Genomic DNA, 21,644 nt, shown 5'->3' with positions numbered 1-21,644 from the left:
TTCAGACAAATAATCCACAGTTCACAGTAGAGGATGTATGCTTTGGTATTCTAAAGAATAAGATCAATAATAATAAATTGTTATAAAATAACTTCATCTCGCCAGCAGTTGGCAACAGTTGTGTTTAAACTATTATTTGTCAACTTAAAAAAAAAAAAAGCATCCTATTGGATTGAGATACACTACAATGATTTCCTGTTTAGTTCAAAGTTGTTGTTTTTGCAAATCGAGCAGTGAACTGAACGGAGATATGAAGTTATGAAGATGGGGTCGCTGTTGAGCGGAGGAACACAATCAAAAGGGCGTGCTGCGTCTGAGGATGAGAGAGCAACGTTGTCTCTCGGACTATTAAAAGAATACATCTTTGAGGAGTTCCACACGTCATTCTTACGTTCTATATATTATGTCATACATAAGTATATTTATTGTAGGTCCCAAACGGAATGAAGAAGGACAAACTATTCTATGACCTTTTCTCTTCCTCTTTGTAATCGCTGTTAATTCCAGCGTGCAGCTAAACTCCCTGTATGGTACCTCTTCTTCTTTAATAACAGACTTAATGCGCAGGTTTTTTTTTTTCTTCTGTTAAATGCACAAAAACACCAAAGAAGACAACTCAGCAGTATGATTACTAATGCAAAGCTGGGTAGTGTTTGTGTTTAAAGTGCATCTTCAGATGATCTAATAAGACAATGCTCTGAACTATCTGTCCTTCTTCCTCCATATGCAAATGTTCTATTTACAGCGAGCCCCAGGGCTGCCTACACGCTGCAGCGTGCACGATTAAACCACACACTTTGGACACAAGATGGCAGTGTTAAATCACAGATGCTGCACGGGTCTATTTTCCAAAGCATCTGCCTCATGTTAGTACCGACCGCTGTGTGTGTGTGTGTGTGTGTGTGTGTGTGTGTGTGTGTGTGTGTGTGTGTGTGTGTGTGTGTGTGTGTGTGTGTGTGTGTGTGTGTGTGTCCTCAGACAGCTTTGGTGGATTTGATCCCATATCAGCAGATGATATTTGTGCTGGAAATGTTCACGTAGAGACTGTTTGGTTTTACAGATGGTGTAGATTGAAGCTGATATATATTAGACAGCTGAGATTTCAAACCCAGACTGCGTCCCAAATGGATTTGCATTTACATCATCATATATTTTTTTGGAGTAGTCGAGGAACTTCACATGAAGTCATTCACGGCGCTCTATTAGGACTGCGGCTCAGGGGGTAGATCAGAAGCTTGCACTCATCACACAGTTGATGGTTGGATCCCGGCTCTCCCTCTGTCCTCATGTTGAAGTGTCCTTGAGCAAAAACGCTGAACCCCCAAATTCACTTCTGATGGCAGCCGTGGCAGCTCCTGTCGCCGTCATTGCATGAGTGGTGTAAATAGGGGAATGGGAGGCAAAGAGGTGGAAAGTGATCTGTGCTGTGAGGTCGAAAAGCGCTACGTGTGCAGTTAATTCAGCATATCACAGATATGTATCTGCTTGCAGCAGTAGGCAGGCAGGCGTGAATGACATGACGCGTAACAATGTTGAATGTGTGCAGGTTATTAAGACTACAAAATGCATTCCATTTCTCTTTTCCAGCGTCAAGATGAGCATCTCGTGATGACGTGCAAATAAACAGTCAGACCATAGAGGTAATTTTGGTATTAATAAAAAACACATTTTATTTACATAAATTACAAGAAAGCACAAACTGGTTCACCAAAGTCTACATTAAAAACGTCTTGTATATATTACATTTAACAGCTTTACTATAATTTACTCCATTGTTGCAAGAATGTAGAATCTTCAATAAAAACGAGGGACTATATGCGACTTTATTGGCATCTCATTTCAAAATCGCTACGAGTCAAAGAACAAAATCAAAGAATTGGGACATCGTACTCACAGCACTTCGAGGACAACAAAGTCAGGACGATCGTCCGCATGACCTCTGTAATATCTGAGACACCTGATTGAGGACTAGTGATTATATAACTCTGTTTACAACGCTCGGTAAAGGAGCTCGGCTGACGTTCACAAGGAGGACGTTGTGGAGTCCACCACCTCCCGTCCGTTACACACTGTTGGAACAACATTGGAGGCTGATGCTGCAAAACGTTAAAAAAAAAGAAGTTATTTTTGATTAAACAAACAATATCGCTACAGAATGCAACATATTCCACATGGCCCTGCTAATCCTCTCTCACTGAGCTACTCTACTGCTTACAGATGAATCGGCAGTGAATGAATTATATGACATTAAGTGATATGTAGTTATGTGAGTCATAATTTCACTTAATTATTCTGAACCGTTGGGTTGGATTTACTTTTTTCCCAATTTATGGAAATGACAGAAAGATTCTGTATTTTATCTGGGGGGGAGGGGGGGGGGGGGGGGGGGGGGGGGATGTTCCAGCTGTTTTGTTTAATGGAACAAAAAGAGGAACAGACCACCGGTCCATCCCTTCTGGTTTGCCTGATCTGAACCATGCATGATTTGTAAGAGAACACTAGTGTTAGAGGTGGCGGCAGAAACACTGAAGTGGTCGTGAATGATGTCATAGCGTCACATTTCAGTTTTGAGTAATGTGTCGCTGTTGTTTTTTGTTTTGTTTTTGACAGTGAGCTTAGCGATAGCTGCAAACAATGCTAGTTGTGCCTCAGGTGGTACCTTGAGAGAAAGTGGAGCCCGGGCCAGTGGTGACGCTGAAGCGGGTGGTGGCCACTCTGAGAGTGCAGACGTTCTTCTGCGGCTGGAACAGGATGATGTGGACCTTTGGAGCGAAGAGGCAGCCCAACACCACTGACCCACTCAGACTGACAGAGATGCACATGGTGGTCGTCTGCACCTGGGAGCGGAAAGAAAGGAGAGAATGTCACAGACTGTTACTCAGTGTGATTTGTAAACTCACATTTCTAGATTGCCAAAAAGAATTCCTAGTCACCATGAAAAGCGCCTCCTGATGGTGTCAATGTATACGCACTGCTCGAGTGTTAACGTTGATATGTTCAGAGACATTTTTTGGGGGGTAATTTAAGTGTTAGTTCATCCATAAAGCTGACAAGGCTCCGGCAGGGGGAGGTTGAAAACAACCAGAGAGTGTTAAAATAACTCTGCTGATATACAAGCATTGGATCAGGCTGAAGGCCATTCTGCTGTACGAGAACATTCATTTTTATTAGAAAGGGGGCTCAGTAGTCAGAAAGTAAATAATTGAGACATCTTTTGTGTTTCAGAATAAAAGTCAGGTGCAACAGAGGAGGAAGGAGCCGGCTAACAGCTGCGATTGCTAAAGAGAGGTGTTAAACGATCGTCTCGTTTTCCTGTCAATCAACTGCTTGACTTTCCCTCCTTCATCCCTTCACTCGCCCACATCTTGCCATGTGTCACCGGTCCGCTCCTTCATTTCCAATCTTTTTTTTTTTTTTTTTTTTTCTTCTTTTCTTGGATAACAGGATATACAGGCCAGCGTCGTGTGGCGTGCAGCAGGTGCATCCTATTTTCACCAGGCCCAGCAGGTGTCTGTTTTTTCACCCTGAATGATAATGTTAGTATTAAAATAATGCGGGGCACCGAGCACTGCGCTGTGCACACTGTATAAACAGCCATGAGTTCAGGCAGTGACACAAAGTCGACTAGTGTTTCATTATCTTATATGAATGTTCATAAATGTCTTTCTCTCTTACAGTACATAACTACTACTTACTGTAATAGTATTCAACAATATATGATAGATTATATGAATAAAGGGGCTAATTATAGATATTTATGTAATATTGTCATAGTCTACCATGTAAATATGAAACGACTACATCACTGAATGTATCTCTGTATTTCGACATGTATTGGAGGTTAACCATGTGTAATAAATTCAACGTTAAAATACACCTCATGTCACCTCGAAGATCCAGAACAGGCACCGATGCGCTCAGGTCCTGGGTTGAGATGTTCATTTAAAAAATAAAATCGACCATTAACACGTTTTCTTTTACTGTCTATCATGACCCGCATATCGGACACGTGGAATAATAGTAATATACAAAAGGAAAAGCGAGAGTTAGTGGCTGATAATCTGAGCATCAGACTCCTCTACTTAATTCAGAAATAGTTTTGAATAAAACAGGGGACAGTACTGCATAGGAATGACCTGTTAAGTGGTTTTAATAATTCACAAGATGTTGCTTTGGAAGAGCAGAGGACAAGGAATCTGCCTCTGCAGTAATATTTCTCGAGACGTCTTCTGCTCGAGTGTGGAGAACAGGATGCAGAGCATCGCTACTACGGTTTCTGCTTGTTCCTGTTCACTCTCTCTCTCTCTCTCTCTCTCTCTCTTTTTTATTATTTTACGAATACAGCACTGCTGCTTCAGATATAAATAATGTGTGCTGTCTTCAGGTAGCTTCATTCCTCCAGAGAACCTCGCGGTGGAGATGAGATTCCTCTTTTTTTATTGGGCTTCGTGCTGTACCCATATTGAAAAGCTTTATTTGACGACACGGCAACAAGTCGGCCTCGGTGGGTCGCCGTGGACGTTGAATTAATAAAGCCACTGTGATGTAAACCAGTGGGACTTGTTGAGAAGTGTAATGATGCTGTTAATCTGTGATTAGACATAACATAGGCGTTAGGTTAATGAGCATGTTGTAAGAAAGAAGAATACTCGATTCCCACTGTTTCATAAGTCTCGGTAATGCACCGCTCTAATTGTATTTCCTCCACTTACGCTGCTAGATGTGTTCCTCTGTATTCTGAGGGACCTCCTGGTTCAACTCCTTTGTTTAACGCCACGAGAGATGACAGTGGCACTAAAAGAACACCTCAAATACTCAACACTAAGTCAAATGATTTCAACCGAAGGAGACTGAAAATCATTTAGGAGAGGTTGGTTTCCCAGACGGATCAGACATGTGACAGGCAGCGCTTGTGCGGATCACAGGGACTACTTTCCTGTGTTTCAGTAGCGTCTGCAGCCGTCGGTGTTTTTTCGTAGCCGTGCCGCGTGTTTAATCGGTTGTGTCCGCCGCTGAGATGAGATGACCGGCGCTGGCAATGTGAGGAGAGCCCTCTCCCTCAGGGTGCATGGAGCATCTTCAATATTTCATATGATAATCAAAATGTGTTTATGCATGGCCCTGTAGTATTTAGCTTATTTTAACACTGCAATCAAAACCTGTATTTGTTATTCAGCTGGAGATTTGCATCAGAAGTGGTGTAAAAACTACGGAGAACATAAGAAATATGTCCCCGCCAGTGAAAAAAAACTAGAGACACTGTGCCAAGTCAGTGGCTTCAGTAATTATTTATCGGTCAAAGGGGAGCGCTGCGTCTCACTGATGAGCCCGTTCCTGGCTGTGAATTGCTCTCGTCGCCTAGAGGGCCGGGAGGAAGGGTTCCTCTGAGCCTCGCTGGAGTCCCAGGACAGAGGGACACAGCTGGGACTCAGCATCCCGGTCTTTCACACTCCATTCCACACAGCTATACGCACAGGGACACACGGGGACATTCAGTCCTCATGGTCCTGCGTTCCTGCTCCATGTTTCTGCAGAGGCAGATGTGTCAGGGGATTCCTCCGTCTATTTCTCCCTTCTGCCTCTCTCTCTCTCTCTCTCTCTCTCTCTCTCTCTCTCTCTCTCTCTCTCTCTCTCTCTCTCTCTCTCTCTCTCTCTCTGTCTCTCTCGATGCAGGCTGTTGAGATCCCAGAGGAATAAATGCCCACGACTCAGGCCACCCTTTTCTCTGAAGTTCCATCACTTCACTGTACAGAGTGTATGACTGTGTCTACAGATTACCATCAGCATCAGAGACCGAACTCTATATCCATCCATCCATCTATCTGATGTGTTATTCCTCATAAGTAAGCCAGTGTGGATTGGTGCTGGGGGAGATTTACCTTCACGTAGTTTCAAAAACATTGTTTTCAGGCTTACTTTAAGTTTAGTCGCAAAGATGCGAGGAGTGAAGGGATACAATGACTTCCTGTGAAGGAGCTGCTGTGTCTTCCCTCCTGTTCACTTGTGAAGTTGAACCAATGATTGACTGTTAATGTGTCTTTGTTCCTAGGAAACCTAGAATACGTGTTTTCAAAACTGTAAATTGCACCTCCACCAGAGCAGGGGTTGTTGTTGTGGGGAGACTAAGACATTAGGCGGGCTGTTACACTTCTCCGTGACTTGAGCATCCATATTTTATAATTTACTCTAACTTCATTAATATTTAAACGTTAAAGGTAAAATAAGGCTGTTAAAGTTGCTATCTGGGGAGCACCTGGCAATCTTTACTACGCAGGTGATTATGAAGTATTAAAGCAATGCGGTAATAGAGAATATATATTTCAAAGAGCCATGGGCAAAACAGACACCGGCTGACTGCTGAATCAATACTAGCTGACATTAGTTTTGTGATTTCATGCATATGAAATCAGAATTCAACGGCAGAAGTCGTTATCTGCTGTAGTCGTCTCAGATTGAGACCCTAAAGCTATTTGAACAAAACGTGTTGTGCGAATCACTACAGCATGTATTTAATCTCGGATTTTGGAAAGAACAAAATGAACGTTTCGTTGGTATGAGGAACGTGTTGTGATGATTATGTGTAAAACAGGTGTAACTCCACTCACCCTGTAGTCACTGGCAGTGACGTAGAAGATAGGCTGGAACGCCAGCCAGATGATGCAGGTGGTGTACATGGTGAACCCGATGAACTTGGCCTCGTTGAAATTCTCGGGGCATTTGCGGGTCTTGAAGGCGTAGACCGTGCAGAGGATAATGAGGACGCAGTTGTAGGTGAGTGACATGAGCATGCTGGAGTCCTTGCTGTTACACTTGAGGGTGACCACGTCTCTCCTCTCCGGGCTCACTTCCTTTCTCACCCCTGGGGTCTCCACCAGCAACCAGACCACCACCACCACCAGCTGGCAGGAGATCAGAGCGCCACAGATGGCAACCTGGGAGGCCGGGCTGATGAATCGAGGCCGCTGCGCTCCATCCTTCACCCCGCTGAAGATCCGAGCAATGCGATTGGTCTTGGTTAGGAGGGCCGAGTAGCACACGGCGAACGAGGTGCCTAAGCCTAGCCGACGCAGCGTACAAACCGCCGTGGACGGTTTGGCGATGTAGATGAAGGTCATGCTATAACACATCAACACTCCCAGCAGCAGAATGTAGGAGAGCTCACGGCCACTGGCCTTCACCACGGGTGTCTCATTGTGTTTAAGGAAGAGGCCAATGACGAAGAGCGTACACATCATCCCGAGAAAGGAAATGGTGACGGGTCCAATGGCCCAGGCATCTTCCCAGCGGATGTACTCCTCAGGCAGATCATAACAGCCTGTCAGGTTGGCCAGGGGCCACTGTCCAAAGCTGCAGTCAGCACAGGTGAACTCATCCTGCAAATACTGGTAGGACTGACACGGGATGCAGATCCAGCAGCACACGTCTCCCGGCTGCATGCTCTTCACCTCGTTCTTCCTGCAGGGGTCACTGCACTGGGAGGTTGGGGGAACCTGCCCAGCCCAGGGGATCAGGCTGGTGTTCAGGATCAAGCTCTGAGCCCAGTAGCCGACATTACGGTAGACATAGCGTCCGTCTTCTTTGTGGTAGTGGAAAATATTGTAACGGCCAAGGCTGTCGCCGAAGGCATCGAAGCGGACTACATTCTCGGTGTCTGGTGGACGAAATGGCGCTGAAGGTGAAAATAAAACAAGACATGAGGGGGTTATTGTATGGCAAGTGCAAGTACAATACAAAAAGCAGAAATACCAACATTTGTTCAATTTGTGAGATACTGTTTTGGAGCGACAAGACTGTGGACTAAAGAAATAGAATAGGAGCAGAACGGACATTTAAATGTTTTACGTAGTCATTTGAAAATGGCGATTGCTGTTTATTTTTATGATGATGACACACATCGGTCGGGCCATAAAGTGTTGTCGCAGTTCCGAAGAAGAAAGGCTGGAGAGTTAGCTAGTAGCTTCCGGAGCTACAGAGATTGAAGCCGATGGACTAACCAGCCGTCGTGCTCATTTGCTGTAACCAGTGTAGCGGTAAAGCGTAGCCGAATTAGCAAGCTAGCTAACTAGCGGACTGCAGGCTAGTTTGATTAACTCCACCATTTGCTTTTTGGCAACCAGAAGTGACATGAGAAGGTGGAAAACATGGACAACTCCCAGACGAGACAACTCTGAGGTAGCGACCTGTCAGTCACAAGGTAGCCATGCATTAAAGCCTACTCTGCTTTATTGTTTATTTTATAATATAGTGTCTATGATATAGTGTCAAAAGGGCTGCAACTAACAATCATTTTCACGTGCTGATCACTTTCTCAATGGATTTGAATTTTAGAGAATAGTGAAAAAATGTCCATGATAATTTCTCACAATCCAAGGTGACATTCAGATTTACTACAATATGTGTAAAAAAACACAAAAATATATCAAATCTTGAATTTTGAGACGCTGAAACCAATGTGTTTCTGCCATTTGTGGTTTAAAAAAATGACTGGAACAATTCATCAATTATTAAAATGTAACATTTTATATGAATTGGTACAATTAATCTACATTGATATGACCTAATTTAGCAGCATGAGTAGGCCTGCACTATAAATTAAATTATATTATATTGAGGCTTTATACAGATGACAGAAGAACAACAAAACAGGAAACATGAATATTCATATCCGTTAAGCAACTCTGGTAATAATACTAGTCCATTAAGATTTGACTCACCCTCAAACTTGACCTTGAGGATGTAGTCCCTGTAAAACTTTCGTCCGTTGCCAGGTTTCAGAGCCTCACACACCTTGGTGGAGTTTGGGCACAGCGCCTGTCTCATGTTATGTAAGGCAGCAGCCATCGCATAGACAGCATTCACTACAAACATGATCTTGGATTCAGGCTGAAACTGAGCCTCGCGCAGCGAGTGCTTCCCACAGCCCAGATCGTGGAGGTTGCATTGGAACTGGTTTTCCCAATACTCTCTGAACCAGGGATTCCTGGTGTTGTTGTACGGATGCAGGGCGGTGAAGTAGTCATTAAACTGGGGGATGGGATAGGAAGCCAGTTCGATGGTGAACGCCCCGTCGGCCACGGCCTCGCTGCCTCTCACCACGCTCTCCTGCGCTCCCCAGCCGTCGCTGGCCACCCAGGTGAAGGTGACGTTCATGCGGTTGGCTGCCACCAGCAGCTCGCGGGCGTCTTCGCTGCGCGTGAACAGGATGACCACCTTGGCATTGGACTTCTGCTGCAGGGAGCGGATCACGTTCTCGTAACTCCAGCGGCTCATGGAGCGGCTCACCTTGGCGGAGGTGGCGATGCAGATCTGGCGGGCACGAGCCTCCTGCTGGAAGGCGTCAATGCCGGTCTCGCCGTAGTCCCCTTCTGAGGCCACCGTCGACACGTACGTCCAGTTGAAGTGGCGCAGGATGTCCGCCATGGCCTTGGCCTGGTAGAAGTCGGGGGGCACGGTGCGGGCGAAGAAGTCGTAGCGGGTCTTGTCGCTGAGCTTGGCACTGGTGGAGGCATAGCTGATCTGAGGGATCTGGAAGAGTCGCAACAGGTTGGCCACCTGGAATAAGCGAAAGACACGATAATGATTATGTTTGAATCGGTCCTCACACAAGGATCAATACACCGTCAAGGGGACTGTATGTTTTAACATGCAAACCATTATGAAATATTAGTTGGCCACAGAAAACATACACCTGCCAACTGTGGGATTTTTTTAATTGCTTATCATTTTATAAATTAATCAAATTGGCTCCCCATGTGTTTTTTCTCCTGGCAGATACAATTAGCCTCACCCCATTCAGCCTCTAATCTCCTCACTGGATCCCTGCTGGGTCTTTCACAACTTCACTCTCCTGCTGACTGAGAGGCGAGATCCTGCATTGAACAATTATTGGGATTGCCTGTCTCCCCTCATCTTATGCTGAACTGTAATGATGTCAACAATTGTTAACTAAAATGAGTTGATACAATTTACTGTTCCACGAAAAATGAGCACATTTTCAGGAAGGTCTTGCTCTGCTTTGGAGAGGAGAGCGAAGTGTCAGGCAGAGGCAGAGAGCGGTGGAGGGCAGGGACTCGGAAGTGGAAGGAAGTCAAAAGTATCAAAGAATCTTGAAAACTTTGCGTTTTCTGTGTAAATCGCTTTTGTCAGTGTCGTGACAGTGTGCAGAAGCAGATTTCGCTTCAGGCACTTCTGTGGAAGCCTGAGGGGTGAGCCGGTCTGATCATTCAAACGGATGCCAACCTAAATGTGGTTGACTTGAACGCCAGCTCTCACGCCAGCATATTCATGGCACATGCATCTTGAATACCAATGAATCATTTCTGATCAAAATCAAAGAGGAATTTCACTTTAATTCATAGCTCAGAATAGTACGTTTACATTAGAACGTGCTGTTTTAGTGGTGTGTTTCCATCTTCCCTCTTTTACCCAAATACCTTTCTAATTGTTAGAATAATGTATTACTACAAATGAGTCAGTTGTTGTAGGAGACGAGTCTGTATACTTCTGTTTACAAGAAGCCTTTTCATTTCTTTCAACCCTTCCGGGACAATGCTATAAGGCCCACTATCTGTGTCTTGAAAACTAGCCAACAAATGACTTACATGACTTTGATATGTGACAGAAAATGTAACAGAAACACTGTTGGGATGCTGGTTGCCATGTGACGCTTCCTTTACTGTACTGTGAACATTACACATGTATTTTGAGGGAATCACATAAAGGCTTCTTTACATTCTCTGGATTAATTCTTGGGACTGTAATATAAGCTTATGTGATTATACGTCACCTTATTTGTATGATGCATGGTGCATAGTGTGTCTGAAATGCCTATTATATATTTCTATATATATTTCTATATATATATATGATGTATATATGCACCGCACGAACAGACAGGTCGAGTCAAACAGGACAAACAGACACTTCACTGAGTAGTACCTCCTTCGCTGTACACTGAGATATCACAATAAAGCGTGTGTGATGTGCCTGGATGGATATTAATCATGTGATCTTTTTTTTTTTAATTCTGCAGGATCAGAGAGATGAATATGAATGAACCACTAGATTTATTTGGAATTAATGAGAGAGGACGTTTCACAGAAAAATGAAATGCAGCAGCACAATCAAGAGTGACTGGACTCAGGGTTTTTTTTACAACCCCCCCCAAACAATGTCATACAGAGAAATTGTTCAACAAAAATTACCAGTTTGACATAAGAGACATTGCTTACTCGCCCGCAACGGAGCAACCGAGAGACGAAATGGAAATCTAGATTGTTGAAACACACGAGTGAGCATTTCATATCGGTTAAAAGGTTGCCTTCCCCTGAGATGTTCAGGTCAGCTGGAGAAACCCTGATTATGCAGACGGGCTAATAACCACACTTCTACATAAAACTGACCCCCCCCCCCCCCCCCCCCTCTCTTTCTCAACATGTGGCGAAACAGCTGGCAGCAGCAAATTCACTCTCATAGGAATAAATCAGAACATGATCTAAAGTGGCATGTAAACACTATATATTTAATAATTTTCACGTCACTCAGTTCTATATTAAAAAGTGCTAAACCAATTCCCAGTCTGATAATCGGGTTTTCTTTATAATTCCCTCTGATTGCATGTGAATACTTGTTCATTACATGAGATGTTTAATATTGTGGCCGGTCCATGTGTTGGATCTAATCGTGTGAACTAAATTATTCTTTGCTTTCAACGTCCTTACAAGACAAGCATTCAATAACTTACTTAAGTAAAAGTACAAAAGTATCAGCATCAACATACGCTCAAAAGTACCAACAGTAAAAGTATTCACGATGCAGAATGACCCATTTCACAACAATATATATCATATTATTGCATTATCATTATTGATTAATGTGTTCATCACTTTAATGTTGCAGCCGGTAAAGGTGGAGCTCATTTGAATTACTTTATACATTGCTGTGAAGTTTAAATCTGTAATGATGGATCATCGTTTATTAGCTGGTAAACTTTGGGTTAATAATCTAAATATGCAAAGTAACTTAAAAAGAAGACGCAGAAAGAGAAGAAGTATGAAGTGGCGTTACATGGAAATACTCAAGTTAAGTACAAGTACCTCAAAAAACACAAACAGATCTGCTAGAGATCATTTCCGGCGATTAATTAGATGCTGACTGAACAGTGAGAGGTCTTAAATAAGTTATCGCAACTTCATCAAAATTGCTGCGGTTGACATTTCGCTCACTTTAAGGAGGGCGAACACACGGTTGCCGTTGGTATGTTGTAACACAAAGGCGAGTCGGAGAGGCTGAGAGGGCTGCTGTAGGGAAGACGCAAGAGGTTCTGGTGGGATTTTGAATCTGGGCCAGCAAAAGAGTGCATGTGATTCTGAAGCCGAAGGTCTTAACCATCTCAGTGCGTTAAGTCTCTTCTAGACGAAGAAGGCACAGGACAACATGCGCTGCAGAGGCGTTACCATGTCTGCAGATGCACATGTAAGTCGAGGTGCAACTTGAACATTCAAAGCAGAAGGACTCGACAAAAGCACTTGTCTGGCGTAGTTGTGTTTATATGATCATTTGTTCAACGCAGGCACAAAAGTTTAAAAAACCAAAAGTCAGTTTTGCTGAAATGTGTCGGTGCTCACTGTAGTAAATGAGTAATTCCTCTTCAGGGTATTAAGGGAGCTCAATGCCAGTTTAGTAATCCACTTACATGTGGTTTAAGGAGGTTATAAAGCACAGTGCCAGACGTGTTGCCGATACAACGGGCTTATTGGAAATCATTATATAGATGCGCCCGTGGCGTATATAGAAAAGCCACGACCCTGCCACCTGCCAAAGCCTGCGACTGACACGTCGTGCAGATACCATCAGTAGATACCAGGAGGCAGATATGAAGATATGGACGAAACAAGACGGTGACCTCGCTCAAGAACAAGCAGCTGCAGCGGGTTCAAAGGAGCCCACGAGTCTCCGAGCTTAAGATACTAGAGGACAAGAAGAGCTTGAGGAATAAATCACGCATGACATCAGAAGAGCGGAGCCTAAAGAGGGAGAGGTGTGCGATGCTTTGAGGGCTTCTGTGGCAAGTTTGTATCCTGCAAACGTTGCCATTCTGCAAATTTTTTTTTTTACGCTCAGGGAGTGTTGTGTCTTCCCGCCTGCAGCTGCAGGTTTTAAGGAGGCCGTTAAAATATGTTCCTTGATTTGCAAACCTCATTGCGGAAAGAAATTCAGTCCGTGAGCACGGCGAGCGGTCAAACCCGGACCTGCGTGTGCATCATTGTCTCTGCTGTTGCTCTGCAGTAAATCCACGTATGCAGCCGTGCGTGGATAAAGAGGGAGGCAGCCTGTATCAACTTTGAGTTGTGCAGTTCATTCAGTAATCGTTTCGCCTGCTGACAGTCAATGTCTCACATTATCAGTTACTGCAAAAGGCACTCATGTGACATCTGCGACTGTAACACAATAATTCAGTAAGATGGTGTCAGTTACATACTGATTTATGTAGGAGAACTCTTTTTGTCTCCTTAGCTAGAGTACCTTTGTTTATTTAATGTGTACAGTTCTTAAACAGTAAGCCTTTCTTGGTCTTTACAGATATAGAATGAACCATAACGGGATTCTGAACACCAACAGATTCCCAAACATCTCATTCCACCCTGTAGGAATTGTCGATTATTGATTCTAGAAAGACTGAACTGCACATGTGTATGTTAAAATGTCACTGCTTACAGTCTCACGCATCTAGCTGCAGCGATCATCCTGCATCAGGCAGCGCTTTATTTAATTAAGAACATTAAGAAGTAGCCCGGTGTGGCTTTGCACTGGTGCAGATTACTGTGAGAGTGGTTTCCTTTGGAGCAACGAAAAGGATTCAGGACCCGGTAGCTGCATTTGACATCGAGACACCGAGTAACAGGATGTTCTTTTCAGCTGGCGTGTACTGTTTTTATACATGTACCCCAAAGGCACCAGCCAACACCATGCGCTGACATTATTTAGACTGCCCATGTGAAATGTCAAAATACAGTTGTATAACAAAAACGTCACAAAAACTCATTTGTATATCACAAGAAAATGACCAGCATAGGGTTTCAGTTTATAGAAACATGTTGCTTTTATGAATGCCGGAGGTGTATTAGAAATTAGGAAACAGGAATGTGAGGCAATAGTCAATTCACAGATCTGGAGATATATATATATATATATATATATATATATATATATATATATATATATATATATATACAGGAGCACAGAAACTAAGAGACTAAGAGAGTGTTCTGGTCCAGGAAATATCAGGCCTACTTTGTAGGAATGTCATGATTTTTTTTTTTTTTCTACATGAAAAGCCCATCTGCTCTTCCCAGAAGACTGTCTCAGTGTGCTTCTACAGCAATAACACTGTATTCCCAGAGCAGCAGTCCTTAGCTCCACTCAGTATCACACATATACGGCCCACTGCAGCGGCCCGAAACTCGCATGCAAACGCGTCCGTGAGCGGCGGACATGCATGCACATACAGCCGCCCGCATGCTGCGTACCGTAGCGTGCCCTGGATCATTATTAGTTTATTTCTTATGATTTAGTTGCTTGGCAACAGCTTAAACAGGGTGGATATGTGAACTGTTGGATACCTAGAGCGAGGATGTTTTTTTGATCAGGTCCTGCCCCCCCCCCCCCCCCCCCCCCTTCATGCTGCTGGATAATATGAATCTCCTTTATGCTGCAGTAGTCTTTCAAAGCCCCTCGAGTCATGCAGCCCTTCAGAGTACACCGCGTTTTAAGCCACGGCCGCGCTTCCATTCATTTACAATGTCCATTCAGTGCATTCTCTTTCCTCTTTGACTGCGTGCATTATCGCGTCTATAGATCGCAGACATGCTCAGTGCCATCCGTCAAGAAACTTTCGATGTGGCCTAAAAGCTTCACCTGTTTAAACCCGGTAACGTGTTTCAGGTCAACTGAAAAAAAATCCACAAAGCTCAACTAACCAAATTGGGGTTCGGCCGAAGAACGGCGCCGTTCACATGTGATCTCTGTGCAGTGGTCATGGTATGCATTTCAACTGCACAAATGGCGGGTTAACTGCCAAAGCACTGAATAATCCAATCACAAGTGAATTATTTACGAATTTCGGGAGAACGTTCTTTACTTTTTTTTTTACCAATGAATAATGCATTTTCACTGCATGGCTTTACTGATACGTTTCATCGGTATTGTTCTCTCTGGCATGAATTCTGTCATGTGTATGTATGTTTTTAAATTCTTTGTATGACTCATATGTGCTCCAGAGATTGGCACCGTCTACCTACAGATGAAGACAATTCTATAAATAGGCTTGTTGGTGGGGGATACAAAATGAGATTCCTGAGCTTTGCTGAAAGCCCATAAATGCACCTTATTATTCTGCAAGGTTTAGTCTGCAAATGTCAAGCAATTGTGTTCATATTAGAATCTATATCTTTAAATCCCAGCATGCATCCTTTGTGTGTGTGTGTGTGTGTGTGTGTGTGTCTACACCTGTCTCATCAGTAAAAAAAAAAGACCTGATCTGATGTATTTATTCACGAAGGTTTCATTAAACAATAAGTCGCTTTCATCCCTGGAATAAAAGCCAGGTTTCGATCCCTGACAGAGATGTCTGTGCTCTGAACAATGGTAGGAGCTTGTTTTCAGATTGGATCCAGAAATATCCTCTATCTGTGTTTCATGCCTGGGAATAGTTCTTTAGTGAGTGTTTGAGTTTTTGACATTCCAGAGGTGTCGCACCCCTGGCGATTACGATGTTCCTCCTGGGGGAAGCTCTCTTGCCAGTGAGTCATAATCAGCAGCACAGCCCCCGCTGTTGGGGTAACAAAAGTGGAGTCCCTCCCTTCCACGTATCAGTCAGAAGCCGGCCTCGAAGGCTCGACGTCCCTGGACTGTAATTGTGGAATACAATAGATCTCTGATTAACCCACGCCTTTAGGACAATGAGAAGTAATAAGGCTATAAAAGAGCTCCATCCATAACAGTGTTTTTGAAGGCTGTTAATGATTAACGCTTGCTTTCAGTCTGCAACAATACCAGTGAACATATCTTGTTCTGTAGGTTAACGTGTGTCCGAGTGGTGCAGCTTTTCACACGTGAATAAAGATGCCGAATGTACTGAGCTTGTCGTCACGAGGCCGTTACTCTCTGACAACCTGCTCTTTAGATAGACCACAGGGGAGACGTGTTCAACACTAAACACCTGAATCACATTCGACACGTAGATTCATCGGAAACTGTCCAGGTGGCATCGCAGACGTCCCTGTGACTGTTTAAGAGACGGGCTTTGATTGTCCAATGGTTTCATCTCCCCCCCCCCCCCCCCCCCCCCCCCCCCCATGATCATATCTGCCGGTCACCGTCTCAGTGTTCCTTTGAAATCGGATCCCTCATTCGATATCTCTACATCCTCTGTGTGCAGGACACACCTCTGCCAAGCTAGCAGACAGTCCGGCAGCAGCCGCAGATGGGGAAGACGGGACTCAGATCCTGCGAGAGCGTCACAGAACTTCGCCTCCACACATAACTCAATCTGTGCCCATGTAACGCCAGCGTGGCTGCAGGCCCGCAGCCAGATCCGCCCCCATATCTGCGATTGTCACGCCACAACACCAGCGGCGCAGCAACACGCTCCGTCTTTGTGACAGATTTAGACGGCACTCGGCGCTCTCGCCACCTGTCAGTTCACCATGTTCAAACGTGTCGCCATGGCAATAAGGGGGGGTCTTTAAACTAACATTGTTAGCTGTCCTGTAACTGCCTTTGCCCCTAGGGGGAAATACGCACATCTGACTTACCCGCCCTGCCGCTCACACAGAAGGGCACGCATGGTACCCTTTCACACAGCCAGGCTGGTTCACGCAAAGGTCTGACTGGCTGTATATTATGCACAAGCCAGGCAGAAACAAAAGGGACAGAGACACTGTGTGGAGATGGTTTCTGCAGAGCAACAACCAGCGGCAACGCAGAAATGCCACGCATTCACATGCCCCAAATGCATATCTTAGTGTTGTAGCATTACCCCCCCCCCCCAAAAAAAATGCAGATACACCTTGTATTCAAGGGGACATCTCACACTGCAAATATTTAAGACATCAGGAAGGAATAGATGCGTGGCAAGGAAGTAATTAATTTTAAAAAAAAAGCAAAAATGTGAGTTGAAAAAACCCCCAGTTATGAGGTAATTTACCGTTAAAGAGACTTAGTTGTCTTCAACGATCAGCTGCTCACCAAAAAGCCAAGAGAAAGATGGAGAGCTAGCAGACCTCATAACCAAACTGGAGTTACAACACAGAGGATTATTCGTGGGGAGAAAGGGGAACGTGTCCTGTGGTGCGCTCCTACTGATGAAGAAGATTCAGTGAGAAGCTATAGGGCAGACCTCAGACCTCAGGCTTCTAATAGTACATCCATAAATAACCACGAGACAAAGGCTCTCTCTGAGGAGGCCCACTTGCAGGGTTTCACTAAAATTAAAGCTCGTTCATCAAATCCTTTATTTCCAAACTGTCCTTTTCACCAGGAATCCCAATATAGGCGCTCTGAATCCTCGTCTGCCGTCGTTTCCCCCAGGGGCTCTCCGCCTGTTTAATGTATCACTGCACCGCACTTTATGTTTGGCATTGCAGGGAGACCGAAAACATTTGTTTTACAGAAAAAGGAGAAGTTTGCAGAGTTCCTCTAATACTTGGAGTACTACACCTAAGATATACGTTTGACGGTACAGTAGCATTTAATCGTTTAAAAAAGAAGTAGAACTTTCTTTACAGTTAGTTACTCTACAAAGCATGGACGCTTTTCCCTCCAAATATTTGTATGGGCAGCTATTCAAAGTGATTAATTGGCACATCAGTGCTAACGTGTCCACCGCTGACTACTGTTTTCTACAAATCGTGACTAAGAAGTATGGAAGGATGCCACCCGCTAGTCCTTTTGTCCTGAAGTACCCACTTGGACAGCTCCTAGTAAGCAGATCGATTGGTTCCTACGATATCTACGGCTTATCGATGATCTGAAGACAATTATTGTATTTCTGGATGGGAAGAGGTGCGTTTCTGTCTTCCAAGGAGATACTTGGAACATGAGGCCGCCCGTCTCGGTTTGAGGTGAGCCTCGCTCTTCATCGGAGACAGCAGACGCGGGTTTTCTGGCTGACTGAGCCAGGGTGACGAGTTCAACTTAATGCTTTCAGGCATGTATATTTGTGGGTATTTACAAATCTCGGTTTCCGCGCGACACACCGTCTCTTTTCTCAATGGCTTGAAATTACCCTGATGTGGCAGCCGTATCACAGCTGAACATTCGGAGACCCAATTAGCAGAACTTTCACGGCGTCAGCTTGAGCGAGGTCGAAAGAGAAGCGCCTGTGCTGCCGAGAGTAATCACGCCGTCACTAGTCATCCTGTCATCCCTTCTCGAGCGCAACATCTGTAGCACGTCTGCCTCTGACAGGATCGCCGGCGAAGTGTGAATTACCGGGAAAGAGAAAGAGATCTTCTAAATTAGATCAGCCGAGCGCACAGGTAAACAGATCCTCCTTGCGGAACCGATACTCATTAAGTCCCTGTGTTAACATCTCGCATGGGGTAATTGCACATGGTACTTAAGTCTAAATGGACAGTTATATTACCATCCATCACACTCTCGCTCTTGCTTGTGCTCCCTCCTCTCTCTGTCCTTCTCTCAGGGCCTGCAGGTAGTCAAGTACACCTTTTGTACTACATTAACAACACGAATGTCGCTTTTTACCAACTCATTTCGTGGCGTTAAACAAGGACGATCTTCAACAACAAGGTGAAACTCGATGGATCTATTGCAGATAGACAGCCCACATACGTTCCTACCTGAATGGAGACGTCGCTGTAGGAGCCTCCGATGACCCCAGAGATAGCCAGAGGGACGTCGTCGTGGATGGCGTAGGAGCCGTCGGGACAGGTGTACTCACTGTCGTCCACTTTGGTGAGGGAGGCCCTGACGAACTCCAGAGACTGCTCTAGAGCGTAGGTGTCCTTAGAGCAAGTGTCCAGTATGTGAGCTCCCAGTCTGATCCCAGGCAGGATGCGCTCGTTCTTGTTGATTTCATCTAGTGCCAGCAGCATGGCCTCCAGTCTCTGGATCCCTCTCTGAGAATTGATCTTCCCACAGTCCTCTACTCCCTCGCCCTTCTGGTGCACGGGGAACAGGCCGCCGATCATCAAATCTCCTTCCAGCGTGATCTCCCGCTTGGAGTCAGTGTTATAACCTACCACAGGCAAGCCCTGGGCAGCCTGGGCAAAGAGAGACACGCATAAGCACAGCAGGCTGACGTGGGACAGCCAGAAGGGTCGGGGCACGGGGCGCACCCCCAACACAGGGGATTTCCCCAATGACATATCCCCTGGGCGGAACAAAGTCACCGTCCTGCTTGTGTGTTTCTGGTCAGCGTTTGATTTTGATGAAGAGGAGAAACAGTAAGGCGCAGCAGCACCAGATCTCAAAGCACCAATGTTTTTATTCTGACAGAGGCCATTTACAGCAGCATCAGCCCCATCCTCTTCGTCCTCCTCTTCCTCGGAGTTGTTTTTGTAGATTACAGCCTGCAGATCAAACAGAGGAGAAAATCAGTCACAGCCTTTGAGGTGGAGCACAAGGATCCCTTTGTCTCGCGCACATGGTGTCGGCCAGAGACCGACTCGTCCCCTGGAACTATTTGACATCATCTGCACAAGTGAGTGATGATGGATGTGATGTGCAAGACAGAAAGAAATAAAGACCATTAGCCACCACAACAGGTGTAAGATAATCAACAAGACGAGTTCACCATCAGAGCAGGGGGTGTTTTATTTTAAACCCCCCCCCCCCCCCCCCCCCCCCCCCCCTCCCTCCCTCCTCCTGTTTCATTGTCTGACTGACCTGAAGTTACTTCCCCAGATGATTGTGCAGCTCTTTTATAATCACATGTGCACATGCTCCTGTACACCGAAAGTCTGCAGAGATAACAAATCATGTCCCCAAGGACTGTTTGTCAAATCACATTAACTCCTCACACGGTCTCACAGGAAACGTGAAAAACTCCAAAATAAAAGGAGACAAAATATTGAATTCCATTTCAAGCAAACACGTTAATTTAGCTGCCAACAGATTGAATTTCCGTAATTTTATCGAGAGCAACTAATTCATTATTTTCAATACAAGGCGTGATGCAACCCCAACACAATGTTTCAGTGTTATTAGGAAAACAGAGCAGATGAAAAGATTGAAGCTATGTCCATGGATTATAAAAGGCATTTAACTTAATACTAACACAGAACTGACAGGTCAGAGGTCAGAGGTCAGAGGTCAGAAAGATGGATTCCCTGGAGCTAGAAGAAAGGAGAAAAAAAAATAAGCGTAACGTCAAATGACCACAGATTGTAATTTAATGAGCGGTGAATCTGTTCTGCAGTTCCAAACTACTCCTTTACGTTTGACTAGACCTTAAGCCCACATAGAAGCCCAAAGCTGTTTTTATTACATGTGTTTATTTATTTATCTTTCCTTCTAGAAAAGTCCTTTGCCTGAAAATAGTAGAAGTTAGTGTCAGAGTACAGAGTTTGGGTGCAATGTAGACTTGGACCACACGGATTCAAGACGACAACAAATAAACTAGAAGAATCAAACGAATCAGAGACTCGCATCCTCTGAAATCATCTCCCCTAAAGGAGCCGATTCAGCACCGGCTGGATGAACAGGGAGGGACCTTCACTCGGTAAAGTCAGCAGCATAATAACTAAAATTCACTTCCTCCCGTCACTTCAATCTGTCATAAAGCTGGCATCGATGCTGTGCGGGAGTTTATGTATATGGATTTTCAACAGAAGACACACACACAGGGTTATTGTTCAGTCCTGGCGTCAGTCCTCACAAATCCCAGAGGCTTAATTATGCAGAGCGCTGAGTTGTGGGAGAAGTTTAGGATCTGTCACATATCCACTGCTTCGACAAGTCAAGTACGCTGACGAGCACTAATTAACTGATGATCATGAAACCAGAGCAGGATATTATTACTCATATTGTTATTATTTTCTCTGTTCCAAAGTACTGACTCACGTAGTAAAGCAACGTATAGAGCTCTCAACAGGAATCAGACTGCAGACCACATTCTTTGTTTCTCTCTCTCTCTCTCTCTCTCTCTCGTTTCCATGGGAACCTGCCGGTAGATAGAGGAAGGGTGAAGAGGAAGTGGAAAGACAGACCGGGACAAGTGGGCCAGTCTGACCATGCATGGTGCTCGGTCCTGTGGGAAAACTGGGAAACCTGCACTGTGAACCAGAGTCCAGTCAGAGCTTTTCTCTTTTTTTTTTTTTTTTTTTTTTTTGTTGCATTCTGCCTCTGAAACACATCTCGAGCAGAACAATAACCGAATGATGCAACGGTCCGCTGTTCCAAACCACGGATGATTTTATTCCATCGCTTTCATAGCTCATCTTTGAACCATCGCTTTTCTCACCAGACCAGTGTTGTCTCGATGAAACAATTGTTGCCTCCAGTGAAACTTAAAAAGCTCCTTTTTCTTCCACACAGAATGAGTGTGTGGATATCAGACGCTGTCAACATGCGACAGGTCATTGCACCGGCCCGTGCATACATGGGCTGAGTCCCATCGAATT

General features: G+C 44.7%; 1 protein-coding gene across 1 annotated transcript in view; it reads right to left on the bottom strand.

Annotated features, from left to right (window-relative positions):
- Positions 1-1,650: 1,650 nt before the first annotated feature.
- Positions 1,651-21,644, bottom strand: part of grm2a (glutamate receptor, metabotropic 2a) — a 26,639-nt gene continuing 6,645 nt past the window's right edge. Inside the window, exons 2-6 of the mRNA XM_068711933.1 lie at positions 18,861-19,592; positions 8,715-9,552; positions 6,606-7,669; positions 2,660-2,837; positions 1,651-2,096 (exon numbers count right to left, since the gene is read on the bottom strand). Of these exons, the coding sequence (XP_068568034.1) occupies positions 2,023-2,096; positions 2,660-2,837; positions 6,606-7,669; positions 8,715-9,552; positions 18,861-19,388 (2,682 nt within the window). The 5' untranslated portion in view covers positions 19,389-19,592 and the 3' untranslated portion in view covers positions 1,651-2,022. The remainder of the gene's footprint in view (positions 2,097-2,659; positions 2,838-6,605; positions 7,670-8,714; positions 9,553-18,860; positions 19,593-21,644) is intronic.

The sequence above is a fragment of the Cebidichthys violaceus genome, unplaced genomic scaffold, assembly GCF_023349555.1.
Source record: "Cebidichthys violaceus isolate CVI_PGR_0920_01 unplaced genomic scaffold, fCebVio1.0.p SCAF_17, whole genome shotgun sequence".
Lineage (NCBI taxonomy): Eukaryota > Metazoa > Chordata > Actinopteri > Perciformes > Stichaeidae > Cebidichthys > Cebidichthys violaceus.
This window is presented reverse-complemented; position numbering and strand designations above follow the sequence as displayed.